This window comes from Polistes fuscatus, unplaced genomic scaffold (genome assembly GCF_010416935.1).
Source record: "Polistes fuscatus isolate 324 unplaced genomic scaffold, CU_Pfus_HIC Scaffold10, whole genome shotgun sequence".
In the NCBI taxonomy this organism is placed as follows: Eukaryota; Metazoa; Arthropoda; class Insecta; order Hymenoptera; family Vespidae; genus Polistes; species Polistes fuscatus.
In genome coordinates, this window is record NW_025112998.1 from 1,792,961 (window position 1) to 1,808,569 (window position 15,609).

Sequence of the window (15,609 nt, forward strand, 5' to 3'; positions counted from 1 at the left end):
TATTTGTAATAATAATAATTAAAAATATATGATTGAAATAAATCTTTATTAAAATGGTAAATGAAAAGGAATTTTGGAATAAAATTTGTGGAAATATACCACGATACAAAAAAAAAAAATTTAGAGTGGTTCCTGCCTTTACCATACAAGCAATGCAGGTAAAACATCGCTATAATAAACTTATCAAATTATATGTTTAAAATTTTTACATGTATTTTTTTAGGATAACACAGTAGTTGCTGACCCACCACGAATTGAAATATATAAATGGCATCGTCCGAAACCATCTCAATTTCGAAAATATTATGAACGTGGCATATTTCCTATTTCATTAGAAAATGATGCTTCTGGGTTAAAAATTAATTGGAAAGAAGATATATCAAGTCTAGATTTTCATTATTATTTACCTTTGTTCTTTGATGGTTTGATAGAAGAAGAGCAACCTTATAAACAAATAGTAGAACAATGTATCTCCGATATGTTAGATCACGGAGGATCAAAAATATTACCTGTTCTTCCAAAACTGATTATTCCTATTAAAAGTATAATCTTCAAGTAACGCAATTAAATTTATATCATAGATTATGAGCTCCAATTACATTCACCCAAATATTTTTATAACAGATGCTTTAAATACAAAAATACCAAAAATAATGTGCTCTACAATGAGAGTACTTCAGCATTTAGTACGTTCTGCAGATGATATTGGTGAAGCATTAATCCCATATTTTAGACAAATTCTTCCAATTTTAAACTTACTTAAAAATAGAAATGGTAACAAAATATCATTTGTTTAGCATTTCATACTTGTATTATACCCAAATAATTTAAATATCTTTTGTAGTCAACCTTGGTGAAGGAATTGATTATTCTCAACAAAGAGGTGAAAACACAGCAGATATAATACAAGAAACACTTGAAGTTTTAGAAATGTTTGGTGGAGAAGATGCATTTATAAACATTAAATACATGGTTCCCACTTATGAGTCATGTATTATGAACTAATATATCAAATAATTTTATTCAATCAAGTGTTACTGACAAAACTAAATAATATAGAACATGTATACATAGCAAAATATGTATAATTATCAATAGTTTTTAATCAGTAACAATTAATTCAAGTATTTTATATTATTACTTTTATTTAAAATTTTATAAAGGTACAAACAAACATAATATTGATATTATATTTGTGTTTTATTTAAATTTTGCCAGAGTCTTCTTTTAATGTAACTGTTCTATTGAAAACGACCTAAAAACATAATTAAATAGATAAATTATTTGATTAACAAAAATAATTATAAAAATGAATCTTTTCAAATATACAGTTAGAAAAATTTTTAAATTACCTTGCCATGTTTTGTATCGGGATCAACAGAAAAGAATCCTACACGTTCAAACTGAAATTTATCAAAAGGTTTTACTACATTTGCTAAATTAGCGTCTAGATAACCAACGATTTCCTTTTTACTATTCAGATTAATGTCACTCAAAAAACCATTCGGTACTTCATTTGGATCTTCTGGGTTTTTATGTTTAAATCTATATGTAATTATAAATACAATATTATATTAGAAATAATACGATAGATACAGCTATATAATACTTGTTATTTATACATACAGGCGTTCGTATAATCTTATAGATGCTAGTGTGGGTTGTGATACCCAATGTATAAATGCTTTAGGCTTATTTGATTCTGAAACAGCCTCTTGTTTGACTATAAGATTTGTAATATTTCCATTATCACTTTTCTCTACAGATTCAATAGTAAGAACTACACCTGCATACTTTAAACCAACTGATTGTTTCTGAGTTAAACGTCGAAAACTTTTTTCATCTACCTATAAATGACATATTAAATTAATATATACTTATACTCCGCTTACAAATAGACTATACTTATATATATGTGTGTGTTTATTACAAACCTCTCTAAAATCAGATGCTTCAATGTATACAATTTTATCGAAAGTTATTTCATGATGCCCTTTCTCGGGTGCATTAGGAAAATTTGGTACCGAAAGTTTTAATGCCTGACTATGAGAAAAATTGCTAATAGTCACTTTAATAGGATCTAATACGACCATATGTCTTACAGCAGTAATATTCAAAACATCTCTAACTGCAGCTTCTAAAATAGCTGGATCAACAACTGCTTGTGCTCCAGTTATACCCATTTGAGCACAAAAATTATTTATAGCTTCAGCTGGAAATCCACGTCTACGTAACGCTGTTAATGTGAACAATCTGGAAAAAAGAAATTTATTTTTACAATTTTCTATATATATATATAATATAAAGCTATTAAAATTTAATTAATTTTATAAACCTTGGATCATCCCAATCGCAAACAATTCCTTCTTCAATTAGTTTAGCAATTTTTCTTTTAGAAACTACAGTGTAGTTTACATTTAATCTACCATATTCCCATTGAACAGGACAATATATGTCTAATGTATTACAAAGCCAATAATAAGATGATCTACGTGATTGAAATTCTTTAGTACAAAGAGAGTGCGTTATATTTTCTATACTATCGCACAAACAATGTGTAAAATCATAAGTAGGATAAATACACCATTGATCTCCAGTTCTATGATGTGGTAAATATTTAATTCTGTACGCTACAGGATCTTGTTTGCCTTCTTCCAAAGTAACTTTCATACGTAATGTTGCTTCACCTTCTTCAAATAATCCATCTTTCATATCCTGTAAAAAAATTTATTTATATAAGTAAGAAAAACAGAACAGTAAATATTTGACAAATACTTGTTAATTATTTTTCTTACTTCAAATAGTTGCAGATTTTCTTCGATTGGACGATCACGCCATGGACTTGGTGGTGGATTAAAACCTCTTATGTCTTTATTTGATTGATGACAAACATATGCGAATCCTTTCTTTATAAGCTCTACAGCCCAATTATATAATTGCATAAAATAATCAGATGAATGCGTAACTTTCGCTGGCTTATAACCAAGCCATTCTACCATTTCACGAATTCCAGTAAAGAATTTCTCTTCCTCTTTCTCAGGATTTGTATCATCATAACGTAAATAGCACAGTCCGTCGTTCACAGCAGCATAGCTAGGATACATTTTTTATCGTATCATAATTTACATAATATACATAATATACATAAGAGAATATACAAATATATTTATATACCCAAAATTAATGTTAATAGCTTTTGCATGACCAATATGTAGAATTCCATTTGGTTCTGGTGGAAATCTAGTTCTTACTTTACCACCAGTTATTTTCAAATGTTCTTGCAATAACTTATTAGTATTAGGTGTTACGACATATCCCTCAGTTTTATAATTTTCTCCAGGTTTATGAAAGTGAACTTTTGTTTTCATTAGTTCTGTTATTGTTAATGGGTTTTCATTTGTCGACAAAGTATCTTTTTGTTCTAAAAAGATAGAAGATACGATTTTTTTATTATCCATTTGGATAAAAATTTAAGTAATAATAATTCTTAATATACCTTCTTTTACTGCTTTTTTAACTTTATTTGATTGTGTTTGTTTCGGTACTGATTCAAGATCACTATTCTGCTTTGGTCCTAATAAATTTAAAATTTGAATATCAAATTCATTTTTTATCGCTTTCCCATCTGCCCACTTTAATGTATTACGTACTTGTTGCATTAATGGACCAGGATTAAATCGATATCTGTATATTATATTAATCATGTTAATAATACCAAAATAATTATACTGTTATCCAATAATTATATTGCTCAAAGTAACTCAATAACCTTTTTTTCAAAATTTCATCCTTATGAATTTTAATAAGCTCCTCAACTTCCTCTTCAATCTGTTCTGGTAAAACAACAATTCCTATTCCACAAGATTCTTCGAAGGCTGAAATATGGATTTCTTCGTTCAAGTTACTAAGAACATAATTCAATGCAGCATCTAATCTTTGAACTGTATCCAATTTCTTTTCAGCTATAAACTTGGATAAAAATGGTATTTTGTCAGTGATCTGAGCTTTTATTTTTGAAGATAGATGATACAAGAGTGTACCTATCTCTGGTGTAATGTCAACATATTTTCTTGCCTGCAAAATAACAAAATACATTCAAGTTTTTTATATGATAATTATAAACATTTTTGTAAGATATAATAATTCACTATATACTCAAAAAGTGAAAAAACATTTTTCATTTATAAAATAAAAATTGAATGTGACATTTTATCATATCACTAACCTCTGTGATGGCAAGTTTAAGATTTTTCGAAACTTGTACATTTTTCAATGTTTCTTTTGCTTTTTGTTCACTTAAACCAATTTGTTGAAATAATTCAATAGATTCATCCTTTTCTACAGTCATTATTAAATAATATTTTCACTTTCTTTACAGTCCACGTTTCAAGCAAGTTTAAACATACGGTATAACACAAATAATGCGGCTAAATTTATAATACGTGACGTATACGTCAATTGTGTCAGTGCACGTAATATCTATGATGTATATAAATATACACGTCACACGTACAAATTTATTTATCTATTTGTGATTATTTAGCATAATAATTATTGGATTTATACAAATAAATAAGAACAATATAGTATAATATTATTCATGTAAAATGCAACAATATAGGAAAAATATATTTTCATAAATATTTATAACTGAATTATATTCATCAATATCTTAATATTCAGTATATACTGTATGTGAATAAACCAGTATTTAATTAAATAGTAACATGTAAATAACACTTTAATTAATGTATCGAATGCCAAGCACACGTAGAGGTTAGGTTTTTATAACGACCAACAGTTACTAGGTGCATCACATGTGGTTAGTTTGTGTAACGACCAACAGTTACTAGGTGCATCACATGTGGTTAACAACTCGTTCCCGCTTTTTTTCTATTAAAGGAGGTAGTCAAACATTTTTTCTTATCTCAATTTGAGTGCATTGAAAAGGTGTATGAACGTTTTTATTGTTTCTAATTAATATATAATAGATATTAAACATAATCATTTACATGTTTGAGTATAAAATTGTTAAAACATTTGTCAATCTTAAATAAGTAAACAATTGCTTATTAATTTTTACAGTTCCGCTTACAGTCATATTTCCGTTTAACATCAGAACTCTTTAAAACAAGGAAGGATACATAATATTGAAAAGTATTAATAAATAATAAATTAAGTTAAACTTATTATCCAATTATATTTATCAATTATAGTTATCAAAATGACGAAGATGTATGTAGTGAAACGAGGTAAGTATATTTAACTAAAATTTAAGTTCATTTGATTAAAATTTTCATTTGTCCATTATACTAATGAATCCTTTATTGTTATTAGATGGGCGACAAGAAGACGTTTGTTTTGATAAAATAACATATAGAATACAAAAATTATGTTACGGTTTAAATATGAAGTATGTTGATCCAGTAAGTATGAATTTATAAATATTATATATAAATATATATATATCTAATATATATATAAAAATCATATTTTTTACATACTACAAAGAAAATCTTTAATTATCTATGTTTTATAGTCTGCGATAACATTTCGTGTAATCCGTGGCTTATACACTGGTGTTACTACTGTTGAACTAGACAACTTAGCAGCTGAAATTTGCGCAACTATGACCACACAACATCCTGATTATGCTATTTTAGCTGCTAGAATTGCTGTATCTAATCTTCATAAAGAAACAAAGAAGGTTTTCAGCGGTATAATTATAGTTTTTATTTCTATTTATATTATATTTTATGTTAATGTTAATGTAATTATTACTCCAGATATATACATATATACATACTATGTTTTGATATGATTTGTATCATATAATTTTTTATTTTAGATGTAATCGAAGATTTGCGATCTGCAGTAGATCGATATACCAAGGAATCCAAACCTATTATCAGTGAAAAAGCTTATAATATCATTAAAAAACATGCAAGCAAACTAAATTCTGCAATTATTTATGAAAGAGATTTTAATTATAATTATTTCGGATTTAAAACCTTAGAAAGAAGTTACTTAATGAAAATTGATGGCAAAGTTGTAGAGAGACCACAACATATGTTAATGAGAGTGGCTGTTGCAATTCATGAAGAGGATATTGAGAAAGCTATTGAAACATATAATTATTTATCAGAACGTTATTTTACACATGCTTCTCCAACTTTGTTTGCTGCATGTTCTCCGAAACAACAATTATGCAGTTGTTTTCTTTTAACAATAATTGATGACAGTATTGAAGGAATTTATGAAACCTTAAAAAGATGTGCCTTAATTAGTAAATGGGCCGGTGGTGTCGGTCTAAGTATACATTGCGTTAGAGCAAAAGGTACACCTATAAGTGGTAACCGTGGCGAAGCAAGTGGACTGATTCCTATGCTTAGAGTATTTAATGATATGTCCCGCTATGTTGATCAAGGTGGAAATAAAAGACCAGGAGCATTTGCTATATATATAGAGCCATGGCATGCAGATATATTTGAATTCCTAGATCTTAAGAAAAATACTGGTAATGGTTTAATATAATTATAAAATATTAGTAAGATATAACAAGAAATATAAATACTTTTAAACTAACTCTTTTATTTGATCAACTAATAGGAAACTCTGAGATTAGGGCAAGAGAATTATTTTATGCTTTATGGATCCCTGATTTGTTTATGAAACGTGTTTTGGATGATGGTGTTTGGAGTTTAATGTGTCCACATGAATCCCCAGGTTTAGAAAATGTTTGGGGAAAGGAATTTGATGACCTATACACTAGGTAACTAAATTAAATTAATGAATAATTTAATTAAATTAAAAATATATATATATGAAAATGAAAATAAATAATATTATCAAAGGTATGAAAAACAAAAATCCTACAAACGTCAAATTAATGCAAGAGATTTATGGACTGCTATACTTAAGTCGCAAGTTGAAACTGGAACACCTTATATGCTTTACAAAGATCATTGTAATCGCAAATCAAATCAACAAAATTTAGGAACGATTAGGAGCAGCAATTTATGCACAGAAATAATTCAATATACAAGCTCTGATGAAATTGCTGTGTGTAATTTAGCATCAGTCGCTGTTAATATGTTTATTGATAAAAATACAAAAACTTATAATTTTGAAAAATTAAAACACATAACTAAAATTATAGTTCGCAACTTGGATAAAATAATTGATGTTAATGATTATCCTCTCCCAGAAGCTAGGAACTCTAATTTAAAACATAGACCTATTGGTAAGATATTTTTCAATTATTATTTGTATGATTAACTTTTATATTCTAATGTTGTGCATAATATTATTTGATATAATAGGTATTGGAGTACAAGGTTTAGCAGATGCCTTTCTGTTAATGCGCTTTCCATTTGAAAGTGAAGAGGCTAAAAATCTTAATATTCAAATTTTTGAAACATTATATTATGGTGCTTTAGAAGCAAGCTGTGAACTTGCTCAAGAGAAAGGCTGTTATGAAACATACGAAGGAAGTCCTGTTAGCAAAGGAGTAAGCATTAATTCTATATAATTAATATTATCAAAAAGTAATTATTTATTATTCTGTCGACGAATGTTAAATGTATGAATATATTTAGATACTGCAATATGATATGTGGGATGTTACACCAACGAATTTATGGGATTGGAAAGTATTAAAAGAAAAAATTGCAAAACATGGCATAAGAAATTCTTTATTATTGGCGCCAATGCCAACCGCATCTACGGCACAAATTCTTGGTAATAATGAATCAATAGAGCCATATACAAATAATATTTATTCAAGACGTGTCTTATCTGGAGAATATCAAATTGTCAATCCTCATTTATTGAAAGATCTTATCGAAAGAAATCTCTGGAATGAAGATATGAAAAATGAAATTATTGCAAATAATGGTTCTATTCAGGTCAGACTCTTATATCTTATTTCATCTCCTTATTATATAATTACATTATGCAAATTTTAATTTAAAAAAATTGTTTATTTCTTTTTATTAAATTTATTTATTTTATCATGTTATTATAGAACATTGATAGTATACCAGATGAATTAAAATTACTTTACAAAACTGTCTGGGAAATATCACAAAAAACAATTCTTAGAATGGCAGCGGATCGTGGAGCATTTATTGACCAGTCGCAATCTATAAATATTTACATGGCTAAACCAACAGTAGAAAAACTTACATCCATGCACTTTTATGGCTGGCAAAATGTAAGTTTAAAATATATATAGTTAGAGTAGGATTCTACTTAATCTATACACACGTATGGTTTTAAAATGTATTTCAAACATAATACGACTTTGATTTTCTTTGTAGGGATTAAAAACAGGTATGTATTATTTGCGTACAAAACCAGCTGCAAATGCACTACAATTTACCGTTGATAAAAGCAAATTAAAGAAGGCAAGGAAAACGTCTGAAGCTAATAATTCGCTTAATTCAAGTATCAAAAGTCAATATTTGAATAAATCTTCAACAGAACCAGAAAAAGATAGTTTTAACGAAAATGATACGATTAATACTATGGATGCATTTATGTGTTCTCTTGAAAATGGCGATGCTTGTATGGCATGTGGATCATAATTATTTATATCTTAATAATATAATTGAGTTTATAATAATATTATAGTTTTATATTTCCATTGTTACATTTACACTGTTAAGTAAATATAGTGAAACAGTAAATAATAAAAAGATCATGTATTTTTTTCGAAGTTTGTATCTTAAAAAAACGTATACATAAGTATTATATAAAAAAATGTAATCCTAATATTTATATATTATATACACACATTATTTTGTTATGCATTTATATAAGAAAATAAAAGTACAAAAACCCATTTGGTGCAACTGAGCATTTAAAATTACATTTTGAATTTGATATTAATTGATAATAAATAAATTTAAAGATAAATTGATAATATCAATAAAAACAAAATGTAACTTTAACAGACGTAAAGTTCCTAGAAAAAGGAAGAATACAAAATTGCTTATACAGATGTCGCTTTCATTTATCGATTTAAGAACATTTAGAGATATATCGATATCGAAAACTTCCAAGCCAGAATTACAGACAGCTTTCCCGTTATACGTTCGTAACATTGTAGAATGTTGGTAGGGGCTAATTAAGTTAATTGTTACATTTTCAATATGTATCAATTGATATATATACATATGCATATCATGATAAATGATTGAATTTGGTGACAAAAATTGTATAAGTGATACTAAATTTAATGTAAAAAGATACATTAGAACAATTCCAATTGTGTCAATTCATACGCATGCGTGAAGTGTGTATGTGTAATTTGTGATACACGATTAAGTAAAATAATAGAATTAGTGCGTAATATATAATTTTCTTTTAAACGTTTAAATATATTATATTAAATATTTATTCCAATTGACGTATTTAATTTTCTTTATATTATTTCAATATCAAAAACGAAGAGTATAATATTTTCGATCTGGGACGAAAGGTGTGCCCCTTTACGTAGGCCATTTTGTTGTACTTTGATGTTTAAGGGAATTGTTGCTTCAGGCGCAAATAGGAACAAATAAATATTACTAAATACAATTGATTATTTATAAATAATAAAATATTTATAATAATAAATAATTAACATATAATTTAAAAAGACATTGTCTTTTCCTATGATAAACAAATAGATTTATATAATAATTTTTTACTTTGTTATTCATTTGTAGCACTAAAAATAATGGAGGAAATTATAGGTACGTACATACTTGTATTTATTTGTAACTTATCTTTAAATAATATATTATCAAATATGTTATATTACATTTTGACGATGGACTTTTATTTCAGAAATTGTCAAAGTTGAGGAAGAAATATTGTTGACTGATGATACTTCTCAAATCATAATTGGTAATTATTATATCCTAATTGTAACAAAAATATGCAATTTTGTCAAGTTAATGTATTAACTACAACTATTTATTGTAGACACAGATGGTACTAAGAAAGAAGTTATAATAACTACAGAAGATGAATCCGGTAATGTAACAGGTATGTTTATGTATATTATGTATGTATGTATGTATGTATGTATGTACAGATATTATCATTAATTTCTTAAATAATTTATATATATTAAAAAGAATTTTTTAGTTATATATTATCAAAATGTTACTTTTATTGATCTTATATAATTTAGTATTGTATTTATAAATATTTTAATGTCATATTAAGTTTATTCTTTTGATCTTTTACTTTCTATTTTGTTATGTTATGATATTTCTTTTTTACTCGCAGCTATTTCCCAAAGTAGCCAGATTATACAAATTATAACAGATTATGAATGTGTAACATGTCATCGCATTTTCCAATCAGAAGATGTAAGTTATAATTTTATTTTTATTTATATTATTATTTATTCTTTACTCCGCCCCTTTCGGGTTTGGAGGGCTTATTTTTATTTATATTTGATATATATACAGAGTATTCTGTAACTGGTGGTGCAAGCCCCAGCAGGGTAATTCTGCATGAGAAACTAAATAAACAATGTAGAATAACATTTTTTCATTTTTTCTTTGTTTCTAAGAAAAATAAGTTTGAAAATTTGTCAAGTACGCATATAATTAATTCAATTTTAGATCAACTGATTTCAGTATCTTACCCTTGGATATATCAGAGAGCACATTTCTGTGCTTCTTTATATATTTACAAACATTTTCATATATGCACATCTTGTAGAAAAAATATTTCAATATAATTTTCTAACTGTAACACTAATTTACTAATACTACTGTATAGATGTTAAAGGAACATTTAGATGTCTGCAGAGAAGAAGATGATTCTACAAATATATTAAGAAATCAAGATAACTATGATTCTGAGGATGAAGATGATGCTGATGATCCAGATTACGAATTCAATGATACAAATATTGAAGGTATATTTTATATAATTATTGCTATAATAATTATTTATATAATATTTATTTGATGATAGTAATTGAATTATTATATCAAGTATATTTTTTTCGAATACATGATTATATAAATGCAATTTTAGATACTAAAGCTCAAAAGAACAATAATGAAAAACCAACGATCAAACCTGTACCAGATACACAATGCCACTGCTGTGCTGAAGACTTAAAAACTGCACATAGCGGTGGTGAATTTAAATGTTCAGAATGTGAATTATCATTTAAAAAAAATTCCTCTTTAGAGAGACACAAAATAGTAATACATTGGAAATGTGAGTCTTATGTCTGTAGTGACTGTGAGTCAACTTTTCGTGATAAAAAATCATTAAATAAACATCGTTATACTACACATGTCAACCGCAACATATACAAGTAAGTATACATACATTTTTTTAACCATAACAGAATAATATATTTTTCTTTATGTAATTTCTAGATGTGATACCTGTGACACATATTTTTCACGTAATTACCATTTGAAACGTCATAAAATGCAATCTGGCTGTCATGGAGATATACGTAAAACTTTTGACTGTCAAGTAAGTATACTCATATAACTATTTAATATGATTAAACAAATAATAAAGTAAAAATCTATATAATTGATATAATAATACAATTTTTTTCTCCGCTTGTAGGTTTGCCAAAAAGTTTTCACACGAAAGGATAATCTACGCGAACATTTGCGCACACATGCTGGAGCACCTCAGAGACAGAAAAAACCATGTAAATATTGTTCTAAGGAATTCTTTACTACTCAACAATTAATAATACACGAACGATTACATACTGGAGAAAGACCAGTACAATGTGATTTGTGTACGAAGACATTTTTATCCTCTCTTGCATTAAAAAAACATCGTCGTGTACATACAGGAGAGAAACCATTTGAATGCAAATATGTAAGTACATTTTTTTTAAATAAGCCATCTCTGTTTATAAGAATATTATTTTATGCTTAACTAACATGAGAATAATAACATATTTAGGATACCTAAAAATATATAAAATTACTCATTTTTAATACACATTTTGTATTATATGAATTACCGCTCATTTACTTTTCTCATTATTTCAACAAGCAAACAATACAAGCTGGATAAATTGAGGTAATCTTTCTTAAAGTAATTCATTAGTAACTCTTAACAGGTGATCTTTAAACTATTTAGTTCGTATATCTACACATTTAAAAATGTAATTGATTTATATATTTGTTAAATTTATTATTACATTTTTTGTAGTGTCACAGGAAATTTGCGGCTCGTGAGACATTAAATCGTCATCAAAGAACGCATACTGGAGAAAAACCACATGTTTGCCAATATTGTGGAAAATCATTTATTCAAGCAGCACAATTAAGAGCTCACGTATTTCATCATACCGGTGAAAATGGATTTTATTGTGATATTTGTGGTAAAGCATTTAATAGGAAAGCTCGCTTGAATGTACATAAAAAATTTGTACACGAAGGTGCAAGACCATTTACATGTGAGATATGTGAGAAAGGCTTCACCCGAAGAGAAGACTTAGCAAAGCATACATTATTGCACACAGGAATCAAACGTAAGAATAAAAAATTCTATTCGTATAAATAATTTATAAACAGTATACTATATATCAATTATAACAATTTTGTAGCATTTAAATGTGATAAGTGCTCGAAGGCCTTTTCTGCTAAATCTTCATTACAAGCACATCTCAATACTCATAGACGAGAGCCACCTCAATCGTGCGTTGAATGTAATCGTGTTTTTATAAGACAAGATTGTTTGATGAGACATGTTCGAGCTAAACATAGAGAACTTTTGGAAGATGTAATGGACGAAGTAGAAAGAAAGCATTTACAAGCACAATTATTCAATATTGCTTCCATTGCTGCCGAGAAAACTAAATCAGGAGAATCTAAAGTACTTTCTACAGATGAATTACTAAAAGCAATTTCAGATCTATTAAGGATACTTATTGACGAGGAAACTTTACAGGTATTATCAAATAATTGTGATAAACTGTAATGAAATATAAACTTAAATGTAATATTATTTAATTATTTTATAGTTATTCGGTTGGCCTAATGCTCCTATTCAAGATATTTTAGAGGCTGTAATTAGACGTTGTGGTCATGAACCTCTAACATCAGATAGTACTTTACTTTTCAATGAAAGGTTAAGAGCAAACGTTAAACTTTTATTTACAGTTGTTATTGAAGATGAAACAGCTAAGTCATTATTAACAACCAAAACGGTAGACCATGTTATTCTTCATGTTTTGGAAATTTCACAAAAATAAAATTGTAATATATATTATCATATATATATATAATATATTATATGGTTTATAGATTATTAACCATTTGCGGTGGAAAGACGTGCGAGGCACGTCGAGATGCTCTGTTACCAGAACACCAGCGACGTGCTACACACGTCTTTAGACGATTATCACAGAAACAAAAACGACGTGCATGGCACGCGTTGGTGAATTTTTTTTGCCACCGTAAATGGTTAAGTATGAAATGTTCGATTTCGAGTTGAAAATAATCAGACGTTACATACTTAATGACCTAATTATACGTGAATTTTTGTAATTATACTAAATAATAATTCTAGTATATACCTTAAAGAAAATTTTCTGATGTCGAATTCGCAAATGTTAGCTGCAGTTTTAATAGAAAAACAATAGTATTATACATTTAATTTTTGTTAGTGTAACTGCTAACTTGTCACTGCTATTGTAATTTAATTAAGTCTTAAGTACTTCTTTTACGAATATATTTTATTAAGAGTAACGTAAATACTCGATATATTAAGTACATATTATTTTATTATTATTTAATGGGTAAAAGGAGTGATATAACAATTATTATTAAACTCTGTAATCATGTTATAAAATATATTTCTATGAACACACACAAATTCGACGAAAACGCGTATCTCGATCGCCCTCCTTGTTAGAGCTCCGTTGCTATATTATATTCATATAAAAATAATATAAAATACAAAATACTAAAAACATATAAGTAAAAATTAAACAAGTTAATCCTACTTTCATATTATATCACAAATTCCTCGCTGTTTCCAACGACTGACCGCAAGGTAGCGTTTGGTTCATTCTAAAGCACTACAGAATGTTTTATTCAAATATTTTGAAATTTAATTCCAAAATCTATGTATTTTACTGCTTTACTATTTCGGCTATGAAATGTTAAAATGATTGTTTCTTTTTCTTCTAACAGTTTCATATTTTTAAACGACTAAGTTTATAGTTGTGATATATGAAATAGAGTTTTTTCTACACGCTGAATCATGTGTTAGGTTTGAGAAATCGCAAGTGTACATGTGGAGTTAAACACACACATATATAACAGAAAATAATATATAGGAAGGAAAGAGATGCGCTACGAGTTCTTTAGTAACATTGCACCTTTATTATAACTCCCCTTACTACGTATTCTCTGTTATGCGATTCATTCTAAATTATACTAACTGAAGATTAACTTCTTTGATACAATTATATAAATATATATATTAATGTCGATAGGTGGGGTTTGACAATCAATGCATGATTTACTAATAGAACCAACGCTCCCTTTACGTATATAAGGTTAATGTGTAAATATATATTAATGTTTAGTTATTTATGATAATCAAGACTAATTCTTAAAAATGGAAAATGACGAAATTCTGAATATTTGCGTACCAGGTAAATGAATATTTGTTTAATTTATGAGAGAAAATACTTAATTTTTTATTATTTAATATAAAATTATGTATGATTGTTTTAGGACAAAGATTGTGTGCTTCCAGTGAAACTATTGTATCAGGAGCTGGAACATATGAAGAACAAGGTTATATTTATTCTACACTAGCTGGTATTTTTGAAACTACTACGAAAGATAATGTATATATGAAAATTAATTGATATTATTTTTTTGTTTTATTGTAAAAACATTAAAATTTCTGTTATTTTTTTAAGATAATTACTATCAGGGTGAATGCTATTACTGATCAAAGTATAGTACCAGCACCAGGTGATATTGTTACTGCAATGGTTACCGTTGTTAATCAAAGATTTTGCAAATGTAATATTAAATGTATAGGCGACGTAGTCTTAACAAGACGATACAAAGGAATTTTAAGAAAAGAGGATGTACGTGCTGTTGACAGAGATAGAGTGGAAATGTATAAATCTTACAGACCTGGAGATATAATTCTTGCAAGAGTTGTATCCTTTGAATAAAAATGTTTACATGCTTGACTATAATAGAAAAGTAAATCTAATGTTTTTCTTATAAATTAATTAGTTACCGATGACAGAAGCACATACTTATCATCTAAGTACAGCAGAAAATGAATTAGGAGTAGTAATAGCTCATAGCGAAGAAGGTAACTTAACTATTTTATATTTCCACCAAAAAATATTTATTTTAATATTCTAAATAAATTTTCTTATATACTTTTCTAGGTGTTGCAATGATACCGATAAGTTGGACTCAAATGCAGTGTCCAAAGACATTATGCAAAGAATTTAGAAAAGTTGCTAAAGTTGTACCCGAACATGTTATTACTGAACGATAAAATAAAATTTATTAATCATCTAAGTTTAAAACATTTTTGTTTATATTCTATTCATAATAAATAATAATAAATAGACAA

At 27.3% G+C, this 15,609-nt stretch overlaps 5 protein-coding genes across 11 annotated transcripts; 4 read left to right on the forward strand and 1 right to left on the reverse strand.

Moving 5' to 3' along the window:
• The first annotated feature begins 49 nt into the window (after window positions 1-49).
• Window positions 50-1,068, forward strand: LOC122523816 (parkin coregulated gene protein homolog). Its single transcript, XM_043645689.1, has 4 exons — window positions 50-158; window positions 224-542; window positions 625-774; window positions 845-1,068. The coding sequence occupies exons 1-4, from the start codon at window positions 54-56 to the stop codon at window positions 1,003-1,005; spliced, it is 735 nt and encodes a 244-aa protein (XP_043501624.1). The 5' UTR covers window positions 50-53; the 3' UTR covers window positions 1,006-1,068.
• Window positions 1,069-1,181: 113 nt separating this feature from the next.
• Window positions 1,182-4,551, reverse strand: LOC122523823 (probable glutamine--tRNA ligase). Its single transcript, XM_043645702.1, has 10 exons — window positions 4,226-4,551; window positions 3,770-4,074; window positions 3,497-3,684; window positions 3,175-3,421; window positions 2,796-3,093; window positions 2,336-2,715; window positions 1,935-2,253; window positions 1,627-1,847; window positions 1,353-1,545; window positions 1,182-1,255 (listed from the first exon to the last, which is right to left on the reverse strand). The coding sequence occupies exons 1-10, from the start codon at window positions 4,346-4,348 to the stop codon at window positions 1,205-1,207; spliced, it is 2,325 nt and encodes a 774-aa protein (XP_043501637.1). The 5' UTR covers window positions 4,349-4,551; the 3' UTR covers window positions 1,182-1,204.
• Window positions 4,552-4,610: 59 nt separating this feature from the next.
• LOC122523829 (ribonucleoside-diphosphate reductase large subunit) lies at window positions 4,611-8,736 on the forward strand. 2 transcript variants are annotated; one of them, XM_043645717.1, is made up of 11 exons: window positions 4,611-4,950; window positions 5,086-5,252; window positions 5,338-5,426; window positions 5,540-5,717; window positions 5,849-6,517; window positions 6,610-6,772; window positions 6,855-7,243; window positions 7,323-7,510; window positions 7,599-7,907; window positions 8,027-8,215; window positions 8,322-8,736. In XM_043645717.1, exons 2-11 carry the CDS (start codon window positions 5,225-5,227, stop codon window positions 8,586-8,588), a joined length of 2,469 nt encoding a protein of 822 aa, XP_043501652.1. In that variant the 5' UTR covers window positions 4,611-4,950; window positions 5,086-5,224; the 3' UTR covers window positions 8,589-8,736. The 2 variants fall into 2 exon arrangements, with proteins under 2 accessions (XP_043501652.1, XP_043501662.1); XM_043645727.1 differs by having other exon boundaries at window positions 4,611-4,905.
• Window positions 8,737-9,042: 306 nt separating this feature from the next.
• On the forward strand, window positions 9,043-13,572 carry LOC122523834 (gastrula zinc finger protein XlCGF26.1-like). Of its 5 annotated transcripts, none has more exons than XM_043645760.1 (12): window positions 9,043-9,119; window positions 9,714-9,740; window positions 9,835-9,894; window positions 9,973-10,035; window positions 10,282-10,364; window positions 10,783-10,921; window positions 11,044-11,332; window positions 11,397-11,499; window positions 11,599-11,862; window positions 12,202-12,523; window positions 12,599-12,942; window positions 13,016-13,572. In XM_043645760.1, the coding sequence occupies exons 2-12, from the start codon at window positions 9,725-9,727 to the stop codon at window positions 13,244-13,246; spliced, it is 1,914 nt and encodes a 637-aa protein (XP_043501695.1). In that variant the 5' UTR covers window positions 9,043-9,119; window positions 9,714-9,724; the 3' UTR covers window positions 13,247-13,572. The 5 variants fall into 5 exon arrangements, with proteins under 5 accessions (XP_043501695.1, XP_043501686.1, XP_043501675.1 ...); XM_043645751.1 differs by having other exon boundaries at window positions 9,052-9,347; XM_043645740.1 differs by having other exon boundaries at window positions 9,052-9,302.
• A 475-nt stretch (window positions 13,573-14,047) lies between these two features.
• On the forward strand, window positions 14,048-15,562 carry LOC122523854 (exosome complex component CSL4). Of its 2 annotated transcripts, XM_043645799.1 has the most exons (6): window positions 14,048-14,494; window positions 14,588-14,656; window positions 14,739-14,854; window positions 14,930-15,178; window positions 15,258-15,339; window positions 15,419-15,562. In XM_043645799.1, exons 2-6 carry the CDS (start codon window positions 14,620-14,622, stop codon window positions 15,529-15,531), a joined length of 597 nt encoding a protein of 198 aa, XP_043501734.1. In that variant the 5' UTR covers window positions 14,048-14,494; window positions 14,588-14,619; the 3' UTR covers window positions 15,532-15,562. The 2 variants fall into 2 exon arrangements, with proteins under 2 accessions (XP_043501734.1, XP_043501726.1); XM_043645791.1 differs by having other exon boundaries at window positions 14,050-14,656.
• Window positions 15,563-15,609: the final 47 nt, after the last annotated feature.